At 32.2% G+C, this 16,649-nt stretch overlaps 2 protein-coding genes and 1 long non-coding RNA gene across 5 annotated transcripts; 2 read left to right on the top strand and 1 right to left on the bottom strand.

Moving 5' to 3' along the window:
* The first annotated feature begins 111 nt into the window (after positions 1-111).
* On the top strand, positions 112-6,936 carry LOC117217275 (probable ATP-dependent RNA helicase DDX17). 2 transcript variants are annotated; one of them, XM_033464771.1, is made up of 8 exons: positions 112-278; positions 708-1,058; positions 1,459-2,112; positions 2,190-2,362; positions 2,436-2,495; positions 5,499-5,741; positions 5,945-6,119; positions 6,220-6,936. In XM_033464771.1, the coding sequence occupies exons 1-7, from the start codon at positions 262-264 to the stop codon at positions 6,115-6,117; spliced, it is 1,671 nt and encodes a 556-aa protein (XP_033320662.1). In that variant the 5' UTR covers positions 112-261; the 3' UTR covers positions 6,118-6,119; positions 6,220-6,936. The 2 variants fall into 2 exon arrangements, with proteins under 2 accessions (XP_033320662.1, XP_033320661.1); XM_033464770.1 differs by having other exon boundaries at positions 5,945-6,109; positions 6,220-6,928.
* Positions 6,937-7,163: 227 nt separating this feature from the next.
* On the bottom strand, positions 7,164-9,823 carry LOC117217248. The gene is made up of 3 exons (XR_004489506.1): positions 9,483-9,823; positions 8,454-8,513; positions 7,164-8,386 (listed from the first exon to the last, which is right to left on the bottom strand). It is a non-coding gene; the product is annotated as an uncharacterized LOC117217248 (long non-coding RNA).
* On the top strand, positions 9,423-15,239 carry LOC117217244. 2 transcript variants are annotated; one of them, XM_033464707.1, is made up of 6 exons: positions 9,501-9,526; positions 9,772-9,827; positions 12,203-12,506; positions 13,706-13,992; positions 14,377-14,571; positions 15,105-15,239. In XM_033464707.1, exons 2-6 carry the CDS (start codon positions 9,819-9,821, stop codon positions 15,141-15,143), a joined length of 834 nt encoding a protein of 277 aa, XP_033320598.1. In that variant the 5' UTR covers positions 9,501-9,526; positions 9,772-9,818; the 3' UTR covers positions 15,144-15,239. The 2 variants fall into 2 exon arrangements, with proteins under 2 accessions (XP_033320599.1, XP_033320598.1); XM_033464708.1 differs by lacking the exon at positions 9,772-9,827 and having other exon boundaries at positions 9,423-9,526.
* Positions 15,240-16,649: the final 1,410 nt, after the last annotated feature.

Here is a 16,649-nt window from a genome sequence, read left to right on the forward strand (position 1 = left end):
AGGGTAAAAGTAAAAATACTAGAATCATTAAAATGAAGATTTTATCGATTGCTGCGCATGCGTAAGAAGCATTACAGTATCGTTACTTCTTGTGATTACGTTGTTTGTGGCTAAAGAACCGCTTTCATTTACTTTACGTCTTTTGATTAGAGTCAAATTTTACAACTTGCTGACATCTTGTGTTTTTTGTATTTAGACAATTATTATTGTTAGTAGAGCTTCGTAGTAAAAAAGAAGAAGGAAACTAAGAGAAAGTTAATCATGGGCCGCTATAGGAGGTAAAGTATACACGCATGTAGATATGTGGAAATATATGTTATCAATATGCTCAATGTTCAGCATTAATAATCGCATATTCGAAATGAATGCACTTGAACTGTAACTGTTTATGCATTAAAGTAGAATAGAATTACATTCAAAATAAGAAGTAGGAAGCAAAAAATAACTATTAAAAAATCCTATGACATTTATGATATTTTTGCGACAATTATAACCTTCTACGTACTTTCAGGTACATTCTGTCCTGGATTTTATATATTTCAAAAGCAGTATATAGCTTACAAGATAATTAAAAAATAATACAAATATTTTTATTTTTATTTTTATAAATCGAAATAAGTTTTTTGCTTGAAAAATGAATTTTATAACATAGAAATAGTAAGATTTATACTTGAGCATTAATAATACTTGTGTATTTCATTTTTTAGTCGTAGTCGTGACAGAGATAGGAGACGTAGATCTCGCAGTAGATCTCGTAGCAGATCACCAAGAGATAGAAGAAATTGGGGCAGTAGTGGAGGTAGAGATCGGGGTGGTGGCAGAAACAGCCGTGGTCAACCTGGAGCAAATTTAAGAAAACCTAGATGGGATTTAAGTCGATTGGAACCTTTCAAAAAAGATTTTTATGTACCACATGAGGCAGTTCAAAATCGTGATTTACGTATAGTTGAACAGTACAGAAGCGAAAAAGAAATCACTCTAAAGGGGAAAAATATACCTAATCCTGTATTCACATTTGAAGAAACAGGTTTTCCAGACTATGTTCTAAAGGAGATAAAGTAAGCATTTTTTTCAGGTAATAATTTTGTTCAAGACAAAAATGCTCCAAATGTATTAGTAGCTATGAAGTGCAAATATTTTACAATGGTGATATTAGAATTTGTTTCTTAAGTTTAGAACAAGTATCCAGTATGTGATGATATGTTGTACATTGTCAAGAATACTATCAGAACTTAAAACTTGCTTATTCTGGAAACTTTACTTTCATCAAATCAAGTAAGAATGGAGCTGAAATTGTTAGGACTTTAAGATAATAAGAAAAAAATACTAAAGAACTAAAATTAGTTAAAATGATTAAAATAGCTACTGAAAATTTTGAATTAAGATATCACGTATTACAGAATGTGAGCCATTGATATAACAGATTATAACAGAGATGTTGTTATTTATAATTTTCAGGCGACAAGGTTTTACTGAACCCACATCAATACAAGCACAGGGATGGCCAATTGCTTTAAGTGGAAGAGACATGGTAGGAATTGCATCAACAGGTTCTGGGAAAACATTATCTTATATACTTCCAGCAATTGTTCACATTAATAGTCAACCTAAGTTAGGACGAAAGGATGGACCTATTGCTTTAGTGCTAGCTCCAACGCGAGAACTTGCACAACAAATTCAGCAAGTTGCTGATGATTTTGGTCATTCCTCTGGTATTAGAAACACTTGTCTATATGGTGGAGCACCGAAAGGTGCACAGGCCAGAGATTTAGATGGTGGGGTAGAGATTGTCATAGCTACACCTGGTAGATTATTAGACTTTCTTGAATCAGGGCGTACAAATTTAAAAAGGTGTACCTATTTAGTATTAGATGAAGCAGATAGAATGTTAGATATGGGATTTGAACCTCAAATTAGAAAGATCATAGAACAAATTAGGCCAGATAGACAGACATTAATGTGGTCAGCTACATGGCCCAAGGAAGTAAAAAATTTAGCTGAAGATTTTTTAAAAGATTATGCTCAAATTAATGTTGGATCCCTACAGTTAGCTGCAAATCATAATATATTACAAATTATTGATGTATGTCAAGACTACGAAAAAGAAAATAAGTAAGAAATTAAACATATCTATAAAGCTGTTGGAAAGCTGAATGAGATTTTACTATTAATTTTATTTTCAATTATAGATTAAGCACACTTTTAAAAGAAATAATGGCAGAAAGCGAAAACAAAACTATAGTATTTATTGAGACAAAACGCAGAGTGGATGAAATAACGAGAAAAATGAAGAGAGATGGGTGGCCAGCTGTTTGTATACATGGTGACAAGACACAGCAAGAAAGGGATTGGGTTTTACAAGGTGAACATTGTTAATTGGATACTTACAATGTTTTGAAGTATAGTTGAAACTAAATTTTATGTTTAATTTTTAGATTTTAGATCAGGGAAAGCGCCAATTCTTGTCGCAACAGATGTTGCTGCTCGTGGTCTTGGTAAGTAAACAATTGTTATTATAATATAATAAAATATCAAGTGTCATTGATCATTTTCCTTTGACACGGAGAATGAATTGCTCTAAATCACATTTCTACCAGTGAGCTTAATAATTACTGCAGTATATGAGATATCTTGTTCTGACGTGATATTAAAAATATAATTACTGAACGGAGAATATGATAAACTTGTTAACTGGAATTAAGAAAATTATCCTAAATAAAATGAGGATGTACTTTTTATCATTTTTCATTTTTTTTATATTAATACAGATAACTTTTCATATAATCAGAACAAGGTTTCATTGATCTTTTGAACCACTTTATGACTGAAAAGAAAATAACTATAAATTTTTTCATTAAAGTATTGATAAGTAAAAGTTAATGAAAATTGTAGGAATTTTTCAAAATTTTAGATATTAAAAAATTTTATTCTTTGAAAATAAATTAAAATTATAGATAATAGATAAGTAGTGTTTTAAATGCATAACGTGGTTCATTCAGCATTTCTAATATTTGTGTTTATTTTGCTTCCTCACTTTTTGCTAAAGGTAATAATTTTTAAATAATACATGAGAGAAAGGTAGTAAAAACAAGTTGCAATTGATTTATAAAGGCAAGCTCTTGATTTATAAAGGTACAGAAGCAATTGATCTAGTTAAAGAGAAAGCAAATGAATTCTAAAGTCAGAAACAAGTACTTGTACAGTTCATAGTGGAGATGTAAGGCGTTACTTTCTTAAAGAATTGAATAACTTCATAAAATGCTGATGCACCATTTTATATTACTATATTTGTAATGTAATTATAACTTGAACTTAAGGTCAATCTAATAAAAATGTTCTATGCTTGCCGTAAGTCACAGATGATTAAATAGAAGTTTAGAGATATTCTTTCCCATAAAATCGCCTTCATTGAGATTATCAGAATTCTGTTAATAATAGTTGATAAAAAGAGATAAAACAAAAAATTCAAAAATAAAATGAAATACTGTAATACAAAATTCATATTGAACACAGGAAGATAATAAGATAAACATGTACCTAACGCGGTTGGATCTTTGTTTGTATTGCAGAGGCACATTGCGCGCAGACCTACGCCGGGTAATGCAAAGCAAATTGGGGGTGCCCGCCGCCTGTTTGTTCGGTGGTGCACTAGTTTGCATTGTCTGCGCTGGCTGCGACGCGTGCCTCTATACGTCAATTCCGTGAAAGGCCAGTCCGGGCCAAATCGGGGTCTACTTTACCTCCTACATACTGGATATCAGTTCTACGCTACGCTGTACGCCATCTGGGCTGGCCAAGTCGTTGTTGCCAGAATAGAATCCCCTGCGCTGGCCGCTCAAGCTAATCAGACCCAACAACGGTCCAATGAGGCGGTGGCATGGTAGCTGATGCCAGAGCCTCTAAGTGTGCCCTGTAGCAACAGAATGGCGGAGGCTGTAGCTGGAGCGAGCGCAAACAGCCAGGCCCTGCCCGTACGTTGCTAGCGACACTCACCCATTGCCTAATTTTAGTATAACAGTAATCTTAAATTAATTGCTATATATATATAGCTGTATAAGCCACCCAGAAAAAAGGTAATTTGACTGTATTAACATTCCCATTCAATGAAATCTCAGATAATTTTTTATTAAAGAAAAACTTCGCTCGATATCTGAATGTTGTGTGATTGTTTATTTGGAAGATATAATTGCCTAGTTGTGTAGCTCAATTAAAAATTGTAATTGTATTTGAATTATGTGTATATCTGAAAATTGATCAAAAAAATTCCATTAAGTGTCTTCTAAATTAAGAATTGCCCAACATTTCATTTAATCAAAAATATCTTAGATTTCCTTAAAAAGATGTAGTACAGTTCAAATGCATTTATCTGGGGGTCTCAATATGTACACTTTTTGCATATACATATGTAACAAAATGTTTTGTAAAATCTGACATACTGAAATGTATGAGAAGTTCTTGAATAAAAAACAAGATAATTCTTGATATCTTCTTGTGATCATCATTTACCAACTTTATATAATACAATAAAATTCTCAAAGATTATTTTATACATAAAATTATCTCCTATATATACATTATGTGAGAATTCAAAAAGTTGTTGATTAATGGTCACACAATACTGCCAAGAACTACCTTGTTCTTTTTCAGTTTAAGAATTTTGAATATTTTATAAAACATTCTATATGTGTATGTATATATATTTATGTATATTTCTATATACATACACACATGTATCACTTTTATATCCATTTGAATTTACATTTCCTTTATCTTCCTGAATCCTTCATGATAACTATATCATTACATATTCACATTATACTAACTATCATATCAAATAAGGTTCTATGTATATCAATTCTGGTTTCTTTTTATTTAAATATTCATATTGTTTTTCAATTATGTATACAAATTAAGAATATTTGTATGTATTTCAAATTAAATATATTTTTATGAAATTGAAATATACTTTTTTAATATAAATGTATATTAAAATAAATATTATTTTTGTTAGAGAAGGGAACCAGAATTGTTTTCGCGCGGAAATTTATTTCAGCACTTTATACTTTAGTTAAAACGCTCTCTAAAGACATAGTATTCTTTTTTGTTCCTTTGATCTTTATTTCATTTTATTATTTGAACGAAGTTAAGAACAAAAGCAAATATTTGTTCTTAAGAAATCTTTAAATGATACGTTTTACAAGATTTTTTATATGCGTGTGTTTCCTTTTCTTTATATATGTACATATTAAAACTTGCTTACAATACATATAGTCAGATAAATTTATAAGACACTCTTAGTTGAGGTGACATAGGTGAATGACTGTAGTACTACCTTTTGGAGAGCGTATTTTAATCTAAATATTACTTTAAAATAAGTGATTGAGATATTTAATACGATATTTTATATACGTCTTGCCATACTACTATCTTAACTGACGTCTGTCTGGGAGGCGGATGCTTTTGGTGATTAACAGCTAATACATAATGCTTTATTTCAGACGTTGAAGACGTCAAGTTTGTCATCAATTTTGACTATCCCTCCTGTTCGGAAGATTACGTTCATCGAATCGGTCGAACAGGTCGTCGACAGAAAACTGGTACAGCATATACCTTTTTTACACCTAATAATTCGAATAAGGCTAACGACCTAATCCAGGTATTAAAAGAAGCGAACCAAGTTATCAATCCAAAATTACTTGAACTTGCCGATAGTAAGAGTGGTGGATATGGCAGGCATAGAGGTACTCTTATATATCTTTTACCTATTAAAATAATCTCTTCTAACTATCATTTACACTAACTTTTTGTACTTCAAAAATCTCCTATTACCTTGAATATGATGAAATACTTAATTTTTTTCACTTAATATTTCCAGTTTCTTAGTATATTTGTAGTAGTTTCTACGTATTCAGAAAATATTAATTAATTGAGTGGATATTTTTAGGCGGAAGAAATAGATGGCGGTCTCGAGGTGGCCGAAACGGAAAAGATCGTAGTTATTCAAGAAGTAGAAGTCGAAGTCACAGTAGGGAACACAACGGTCGTGGTAATCGTCGTAGTTACAGTCGGAGTTATTCTCGAAGTCGTAGCCCTGTTAGCAATCGTACAGGTAAGTAACGGTATGTTCACACCATGCTAAAGCATTTAATTATACTTCAGTGATATCTGTGAAACATTTTCTCCATTTTATATTGTGTAAAATGACTTGTACGTTTACAGAAGTTATTGGTAAGAGCTACTGGAGTAGCGAGAGATGATCTTCCACGGGCAGTTAAAGGCAAAATCAATTGCGTATAATTAATGTTTTTTTACGTCTCTTTTGAAGTACCCACTTGATACATGTCATATAAACCGTAATATTGGTGTTCCACTAACGTAAACATCTAACTTTTTACGGATAATGCTTGTGCATTACAATAGATTATTTTAGAAATATAAGAAGTGTTTTCAACGAACGAGTATATATTCTTAAAATAATAAAATGATGCAATTAATTGAACACATTATAAAATATGTTGATTTTAAAAAGCTTCGTGATAAACCATCCAATCTATTGAAGTCAAAAGGACTCTCGAGTAAGGTTATCGTTTCAAAATGCAAATATCGATGTCGATCTTTGTTTATGTTCTAAATTTCAACTGTAACAAATAAACATAGACTAAGAATGTGAAGTTATTATATCCACATACGTATTGTATTACGTACATATTTTATAATGATCGTTGCAACATTCGACAACATTAGTTAAATTAAGTAAGCGACAATGTGAGTTTAGCTAAATGAAAGATTCTATAAATTGTAGATGATTAATTGTAGATGCATCTAATGTTTATCATCAATTAATTTGTAACCCGTACTCGTGCATTTAAAACTGATGAAATAATGTACAGTATTTAATAAAAATGTAATAAACACATTTTATTAACTATTTGAAAATTTATTCGTTAACTTTCTCTCATTCTTCCCTACTCTTCAAAAGGAAAGATATAAAAATGAACAAAATATTGTATTAGATTAGTTCTTTGAATATTACAAATTCCTGTCTAAAAGGAAATCCTAAATATTTCATTTCAATCATCGCCAAACAAATGTCTATTGAAGGATCTCTTCATCATTCCGACTGTGAACTGATTGGATCCTATATGGGTGAAGCTTATCTATAACACCATTATATTGGCTAGCACCCCACATTTCTTATATCATCAAACAGAAAGTCAAAAAAAGTTGCCTTCGCCAAGCAATCTTCATTCAAATATTGACATAAAACCGCACGATATTAAAACAGAAGTCATTTATCAATTTATTACCACGGAAAGAATATACACGGTATTCTGATATTCCCCGTAACTCAAGCACACGTGTCTTTTTTTCGTTACAGATTTTAATGTTTATAAATCCTACGATAAACAACAACCAGACGTAGAAATATGAAAATATATGCAATAATATACTTTAGACGACCAATAGAGGAAGAAACAAGCTGCAATCCCGAGTGAAAAGCAGCAAAGATTTATGAATGAACTGTAATACAGGTGGATGGGTCGATAGAGCGGCCCCCCGCAAGATCGCACGGCAAGGGCGTAGTAATCGATAGAGTGAGGGTGAAAAGGGATAGAAGCCGGTTCGAAGCAGACGAAGAGCAGCGGAGGCCGTGGAGGGCAGAGTCCATTCAGTAGAAGCAGCAAGGCTGCTATTGATTGCGTGGGTAGTTAGAGGAGAGATGAGTTACCCCCACTTTCGGTCATTCAGCAGCCGCACTGCTGTGACACGGGGTTAGCAGAGGGGAAGGGCCTTGAAAGATCGAGGGGAAAGGTAGAGTGAAGAAGAGGGAACGGTAGCCCGATTACTGGAATGCCGTGGGTGGCTAACAAGAGAGGGGGTTTCACCCCTGTCTTCGATTATACGCACGAATGTAGGCACAACCACTTTGCCCTAAAATTGACATTTACCCCTGTGCTTTTCCAAAAATTCATGCTTTACACGTTTTACGTAAGCTCGTGTCTTTCTGCCACCTCCTTCTCGTAATCGTTATTTCGAAAGATTGATGAATCACGCCAACAACATAAGTACCTACAAAGTTTGAAATTTACTGCTCTGAAAGAAATTGCGGAAATTTCGAAGTTTAATTGTGCCAGCCAAGAAGTCTGTTAATTTGACGTTCGATACCTGTATCAGAGAGTACTGTTGACGTCGTTAGAAGACTAAAAAGGCATTGTTTTGCGTTGATTATTCCATCCCGATAAGACTAGCTCTTCTGGGACAATAATGGTTCTTCATCGAGATATGAAGAAATGAGCGGTGTCGGTGGAGAAATATCGCTAAGTTTCTTTGTCTTCTAGCTTCATTCAATTCTAGATCTTGTTATGTCGTGTAATGAAAAATATATCTATGTGAAAGATAGCGAGGTGTTCATTTCAGTGGAATAGGTACGCATGTTATATGTATACGCATACCTAGTACTGAAGCATTAAGGAGTTTTATCGTACACTAGTCAGCCACGAAGGTCTCCAAGCCTAAAATCATTTTAATTAGTTTCACAAATCTTATAAATAAAATTTTTGATCTTAATTAAAATATCTCTGTTTTACATAAATTTAGATATATTTATGAATTTATTGATAAAATCAGAATTTCAAAAGTGAAAAAATTATAAATGAAAGAAATAGAAAAATGAGATATTGATCTTTCATTTAGTTTATCCGAAGGAACATTGGAAAGAGTTCAATGTTAATTTTTTGGTAAATCCGATAGTTCAGTGACGCAACTACTTCTCATTTAGATTGAGGGTACGGGCTACAACGATTTTAAGTCCCAGGGAGAAACTTGTTGCGCAGGCGGACCGGAACTTAGCGTAAGCTTATTCGTGATCTGCCACCCTAGCCGTACGACATCATAACCCTCAGGTCTGGAAGACTTACTGGCTCTAACAGAAACATAAGAAATTCAAAGACAATATATATAATGTACCGAAATTAATTTTACCTAGTTGTGATATTGAACAATATAATATTCATGGTATTCAATGAATCATGGAGTGAAAGAAAAAAGAATGAAGTCAAGAAGATACTATACAAAAGTAATCTCCAAAAAACAAAAAAATGGTATAGCTCTTCTATAACCATTAGCATAAATACAGTTCATTTTATATTATTAATTTTATTATGTTCAACAAATATAACGTCAAAAGATTAACTTCAAGAAATTGTAGTCTATAGGAAGGAGGATAAAATTATGCATATCTAAAATAGAGAAATATAGGAGATACTAAGGGAATTCTTAGAAAGGAACTTTTAGAAACAGCCAAACGTCCTGACGAAAAGCTCCTTTTGGAGTATGAAGAAGAGAATAGAGAGAAGAAGGAAGAGAGAAAAGAGAGAGGGGGCTCGACAGAGCCCGCGTAGAGGGGTTTGAAACGAACGAAGGGGTGTGCTGTGGAAGAGGGGGCAGCAAAGGAAGGCGAATAGTTGCCTCGATGATACCACCTCTCTCAGTTGTTCCTCGGTTTCCGGACTGCGTGGACTAGCAGGTTAGTGAATCCGACTCTCGTTCATTCACCAGTTTCTCTTCGTTCCACTCTTGACCTCCTTCCTTCCTTGGCACTCTCTCTCTCTTTCTCTCTCTCTCTCTCTCTTCCTCTCCCTCCCTCACCCTCGTTTTCCACCCCGTGTGTCCGCTGGTTCCATTCATGCGACTCGTTCTTTGCTCGCTCTCTCGTTCGCTGCTCTCCTTGATTTATCGAAGTTGCCAGTGAAAAACGTTCTTCCTTCGTAGCTCAGCTACTCGACCACCGATATCCTGTCAACGTGTATTAACGATCAATGTTACAGGTATATTTTCACAGTCTTCTTTCTTCATTTTTCACTTGATTTTTTACTGAGAACAAATTATATTTTAAGGGATGAAAAAACAGCTTCTATCGAATTTTCAATAAGCAGTAGGTGAAACTTATTACTTTACACGTATTTTCCTCTTTAATTAGGCACTTTGTAAATTCATTGGCTTCTGGTTTATTTTAAGTTTCTCTGAAGCAAAGAGTTTTTGCCAGAGTGGAATTAGATTTTTCGGACTTTCCATGTTAATTGCAGAATGAGACGGAGGAGGTAATTTTTCATATTTTGCTCAGCCACGTTTGAAATATAATTTGTCATGGGAGAAACGATGAGCAGGGAGGATATATTCGAGAAACAGCTGTTAGAGTTGGTAACGGAAAGCAGCTACGCGATCAGTAATCCTTTTCCTGAGAAAAGAAAAAAATATGTACATAATATACTAATAGTTTCAATGAAAATATATTTTTTGTTACGTACGTACTTTTTAAAATTTGAGAGAAAAATATAGCCACGAAATATGTAAGAGGTAATCAGTTTCTATTTGTTTAAGTTAGTTCCTTTTTTAGTTTACTTTTCTTCCAGCTTTTTACCGTGTAGTTATTAATGTTTCACTTGAATGATTCAATTGTCATATCCTTTAGTTTGAGTTTTTCATAGCATTTATAATGTGTATACCGAAAATGTAAGAAAGAAAGAGCTAAGTGTGTGAAAAATGATCGAAACTGATTAAAAATAGTTCAAATTCTTCTTTTCCTCATATTAAGAATGGGTATTAAATCTAAATATTCTGTTGAATTTCTTCATCTAATCGAGGAGTCATTGTTCTAGATAGCAATTAATTTCATATATTTTTATATTTTATACAAATTATATCTTTATATATATTTTGTACCTCACAACCGAAGCCGAGAAACAGAATACGAGAAGAAACAGCTATTCTGAATTATAGAATAATGTCGTTCAGATTGTTGCCACTATTCATTAAATTGTACAACTGATTAAAGACACAGAGGTAAGATTTATGTTAAAGAAAGAGGGAGCAGCCATAATAATCAGATGACGTAAAGTACCCAATTCCATCAAGAAACAGTCACTGGCTTCATTAAGTAATGATTAATAATAGTGATAATAATAATAATAATAATAATAACAGCAATGTAAAGAACGAAATAAATTGACAATATATAATAAAAATAATAGTAAAGAATACCAGTGTATAACGAGTTATCCACTTCATAAAGAATTATAGAAAACCCCACGTAAATATAATAAAAAAAGATATACATATAGGTACATATATTTAATCTTTTGACTAATATTAATCTTGCATCTATGTATATTAAAATTAAATTTTACGGTTCTCAATAAATGTTTTAGTATCCATTGTGACTTTTTCCGAGGATTATCTTTTGAAGTCGAAATTGTTAGTTTTTAAAAGAAATCCTAGAGTATTGTTTCAATAGTCAAGCGAGATTAAATTCGGAGAAATAAAGACTGATCCGAGCAGTTGATCTCTCTCCAGTATTCAATTAACAAGTTAAAGCAAGAATACACCATTCTTCATAGAAATTTCATAGCACGAGTGTTGGGAATGATTAAATTTTATGTAGCGCCATACATAAAAAGGAACTCGTAATTGGATAACTATTATCCATTAATCCGAGAAAGTTTAGTAATTCAGTTACTAATGGAAATTAAATTAATTTCGGGAATCCAATACATTCCGGTTGGATGCTATTTCAACATCAATATTAAAATAAATCAATTTCCGCTCATGATTAAATAATATATCAAAAATTACTTTAAACAAATCTATTGCAAAATTTCTTCACTTCACTTCAAGAAATTTCTTCAATTTCTTTAAATCTATTACAAAGTTTGTTCACAAATATACATATTTAATACAGGACTTATTCTTTTGAAAGAAAAGGGATTTGTTCAATACTATATTATATAATTTTTCTGTTTCCATTAATTTTTAAATTTTCCTTTTGCATCATAAATAAATCTTAATCGCTATCGCGCTAATTATCTAATTCAACTAAATTAATTTGTTTCCATCTAAAATTTGATAATCTGTTCAATCAGTTGGAATACTTGATAATAAAAAGAATAGAACAAATAAAAAGAAATATTGTTTAAAATGAGCATCTTAATGTTTTTCAAACACCTCATATGAAAAAGAAACCAGAAGATTATATTCTTCTCATATACTAATTTACAATTTACTCGTAATCCTGATAAGAATTATAATCTTTCTCGATACCAATAAGAAGTTTTTTTTGTATAGATAATAGTACATAAAAAAAAATCACCTTTTCTGTTATTTTGAATTGAATTTTGGATCTTAATTTGGACATTTTATTCCCTAGAAAATGCGTACTGTGGCTGTATGGACCGCTTTTGTATTAGCGTTCTCAAGCAGCCCGTTCGTGGCCGGTATACGATACATCGATCCGATCTCGCCGCAATCAGGGAACACCGGCGACATCGCCGAGAAGCGCGTTGACCTGACTGAGCCAACATGCGAGGAATTGAGGGCAATGTGGAGGTACACCAAGCGACAAAGCAGGGCTGCTAAAACCACTACCGGATACTCTCTTTATCCTGATCCATTTTCGTACAACGTCTGGAAGTCTTATCCTGAACGCCCCAAGTCCCTTCACACCCACCGTGGTAAGACGATCTTACAGGAGTTGCGTATAGCATTATGTCCACTCATTCTACTGTTTACATTATCTAAAAAAAGGTATAACGAAATTTTGTTAATAAGAGAATTACAGAAAAACGATTATAAACAAAAAAAATGCAAAATATTTACTACAGAAAATTTTATATACAAATATCTTTAAATAAACGTATTGTAAAGGTAAGCATAAAATGAGATAGATTGAATAGGGTATACTTAAACTTTAAAGAGAGAGATTTTGGGTTTTTATTTTAATTAAGACAGTTTGCAGTGGATGAATGGAATTTGATATATTTGCTTAGCTTTTTCTATGCGGAACAGGGTTGTAAAAAAATTAACTTTATTGTAAACTGAATGAGAAAATTTAAATTGACAAATACTTGCTTTTTATTTTTTTCTTGTTTTCATTAAACTATTGTAATATTATGTTTTATTTTATTTGCTGTTATATTCATTCTAAGACGGGGAAATTAAATGATTTTGAAGTTACATGTTAATTTGTTACCGTATGGTTTGTTCGCTTAATTAAGGCCTAGCTCTGTGTAGTTCACAATAGAGGCCAAACATAAGCAAAGAAGTAAAATAATCGAATTATTGATGCCTGCCTATACATTACCTTGAGTGCTCTCTGACTTAGACTTGCTGCAGAAAATTCATAATAAAATACGAAGACCTAACTTTATAAAGAACTAAAATAAGTGATACCACTTATTATACAAGAAATATTCGAACAATTTAAAATTAGACTATTCAGAAATGTAATAGAGTTATTTCCTCCTAATACTTATAACATTTACAAAAATTATTTTCAAATGTTTGTTTACAATTTAAATAATTCGATAGATAAATAAAATCAGTTTTATGTTATAATACCAAGTAATACAGAATAATGTCTGACTTGTCCTCTACTGAGACTACTACAATTCAAAGTGATCAAAGGGGCGCCTATGTTGAAGCAACAATTACAAAGAAAGCGTACAATATATGAAAATAAATTAATAAGGAAGTATACAATATTTAGAACTTCTAATCCCATTACAGAGGTTTAGTTTTAATAAAGGTACTTTGAATTTATGAAACATTTTTCTCATTTTGGTAAAGTTATATCTAGAACGAAATTCTTTTATTACTGAATATTATAATCTTTTATTAAATATTGTTCATTCTACCTGGCAATAATGTGCAGGAAGGTATACGGGAAGAGCACGTAACCGTGCAGGAAGTAGTGCTCCAATTTATGGGAGGATGGTACATAAAGCACCAGCAAGCAGCAGATTAAGAAATGGAATGCGACCTCCGGCACGGCCTTTCGACAAACTCCCGCGACTTTTCGGAACAATCAATTCGTATCCGTCGAATCGACATCCAAACATGAAATACCGTACGATTGTTGGTTCCCCTCAGGTCCCTCAGGCGGGCAGTTTTCGGCATTTGAAGGAATTACTCCGCGCTGAACGAGCTCGTGAACTACAGGTTAATAACCAAGTTGAGTCAAATATACTTAAATGTTTGCTAATCGAGTGAATTGCAAAATTAATGAATTCCATTTTAGAAAAATTAATAACATGAAATTGGGAAATAAAATTTGTTGTATCTTTCTAACAATTTTCTAGGAAAAGATTTCTTAAAAATAATATAATATTATCAAACGATTGGCAATATGCTAATTATTCATAACATATTGTTTAAACTGATACTTCAAACTTAGTGACAATGAAAATATCTCATAAATTAGCCAAGTTTCTTACTCGTCTCCAGATAATTTCAAACATTAAAGTAGTACAAATTATTATTTTTTTAAATAAGGAATATTTTTCTATGATTTTTCTTTTTCTTTGACTAAATTAAACATTTTAGGAACAACATAAAGCTGAACAACTCGCAGAGAAGACATTTACCTTCAAGGATACCGTTGACAACGAGCACCCTTTTCATATGCAATCTCGGAAGCAATTTCCGAAGCCGACACTACGAATGCCGACGAAAATTAATTATGAATTCGGTCAAGGTCGACATACATCGAACGTGCCAAATATTGGTCAGGCTTGGACGGTGAGTAACAAATGGCAATGGAATCATTCCATTCATTAAAATTAATAGAGAAACGGAAAAAATAATGTTTCTCTAATATTCATAATTAATAATGTGTTAATGAACATACTTAGTTCATATTTTTCCTTTTCCTCCGTTAATTTTATGTCTTCTCCTTAATTGTATGCATAGTACACTCTAAACGCTTTAAATTACTAAACGCTCTATTAGCTTCGTTCCAAACCTATAACAACTCAATGAAATTCCGGCTTCAAATAAATGAAATCTCGCTCCACATTTTTATATCGATAATGATGTCCTTATACTGCGGATCTTTATGTAGTTTCATATTTTTATGAATATAAATAAAAAAATAGAGCTTAAATGAGGATTTATTCCAAATATTAGAACGAATACTTAAGATATTTTCTATGATTTTGTATATTATATGAATTCTGTATATTTTTGCATCTCTTAATTTTTTAATAGTATAAATATCCTCAGTCTAGCTATCATATTGTATGTAAATGGATTATAACAACTACCTTTTGCAGAGGAGCGGTCCTCAGTCTCGTGAATACTTGTTGCGTTAGTATCTCGACGGACTGCCGACATCTCCAATACGAAGAAGCTATCCTAATGATCAACGTATGAATTCCTTGAATACGTTCGCACGCGACAAGATGGAAAAGATTCGCATTTGCTTTCTTGGCAATCTCCGATACCCCGAAATTTTCGTAAGCCAAATCCTTGCGTTGATAGCAGTGAGTATCGTCCCACGAAAGGGCTTTTCATTTTCGTTCTTCTTCCTCCGTCGTTATCGAAAATTGTTCTTAAGGATTTCATTGTCCTTCATTGAAATCTCGGACCTCGATCTCTGCGTTATCTCGATTCAATCAACGTGTGTTACCTATGCCCGAATAAATGTAAGTCAATAAATGGAACGAATCGATAGAAAGTCGTAACCGGAAGGAAAGAAGTTTCGATATGTGGCAACGCTACAAAATGTATATTTTCTTAATTCGTTTAAACTCGCACAGATTTAATTACGCGGCCGTACCCGCTGCCTGTGTAGAATCTTCCAGATATATAAATTTAATACTATTTCTGAAAATATGGCTGAGGCGGCAACGTAATCATACCTTTGTGCCGCTGAGCGGAGAAAACACGAGCAAAATGTTGCATTTTCCTTTTTTTTCAATTATACTAATATTAGTTATTAGTATTTTTAATTATGCTAGTATTAGTGATGCCATAATATATAAATACTATACTAATATTATTTCTCCCAAATTGATTGAAGATTTCAAACGAGAAAGAATAACGTTATAGCTTATTTAGTAATTATTGTTTTATCTGGCTATATGATTTTATGACAATACTCTTATTGGCAGCCTCTTGGTTCCTATAGTAGACTCTATTCTTAACGTGGTTAGTCTAAAAAATATTTAGACACTTTTAGATAAGAAAATTCTCTTTTATTTTATTTACAGACATCAATATAGTATCGTTTACAATTATTTGAGCAAATATTGGAGATAAGTCGAAGTTGAGGATTATTCGAATTATAAACGATACTTTATGTCTATTACAATTTTATTTATTAACTATATTATTAATTTAAATTTCAATAGAATTAAATAATGATGGTAGTCGTACCTATTCGATGATTATCTATTATGATATCTATTTCTTCTATCAGGATCTTCGTTTATGTTCTTCGAATGTGAAACCGTTTAATAATGGCTGCAACGGTAATCGATATAATACTATAATCGATATTCCAATCCAAGATAGAAATTAAACTATTATGCTCTGGTTTTCTCCGCCTTATTTGAACTTGACAATAAAATAGAAAGACTAATATTTTGAAAATTTTGACAATATATATATATATGTATAAATATATATATATATATACATACTTAAGATAAGAGATAAATAAAGCATAATCAACGGAACTATACCGAAGACAATAATTACTGTTAAGAGATATTCTTGTAATCTGTACGTGCAATCGACATGGATGCGATTTCAATTTTGCGATATATGAGATGTAAAGTGTTATAGTGTATTAAAAATTATAATAATTAAATACT

The sequence above is a fragment of the Bombus bifarius genome, unplaced genomic scaffold (genome assembly GCF_011952205.1).
Source record: "Bombus bifarius isolate JDL3187 unplaced genomic scaffold, Bbif_JDL3187 scf7180000007975, whole genome shotgun sequence".
NCBI classification, from domain to species: domain Eukaryota; kingdom Metazoa; phylum Arthropoda; class Insecta; order Hymenoptera; family Apidae; genus Bombus; species Bombus bifarius.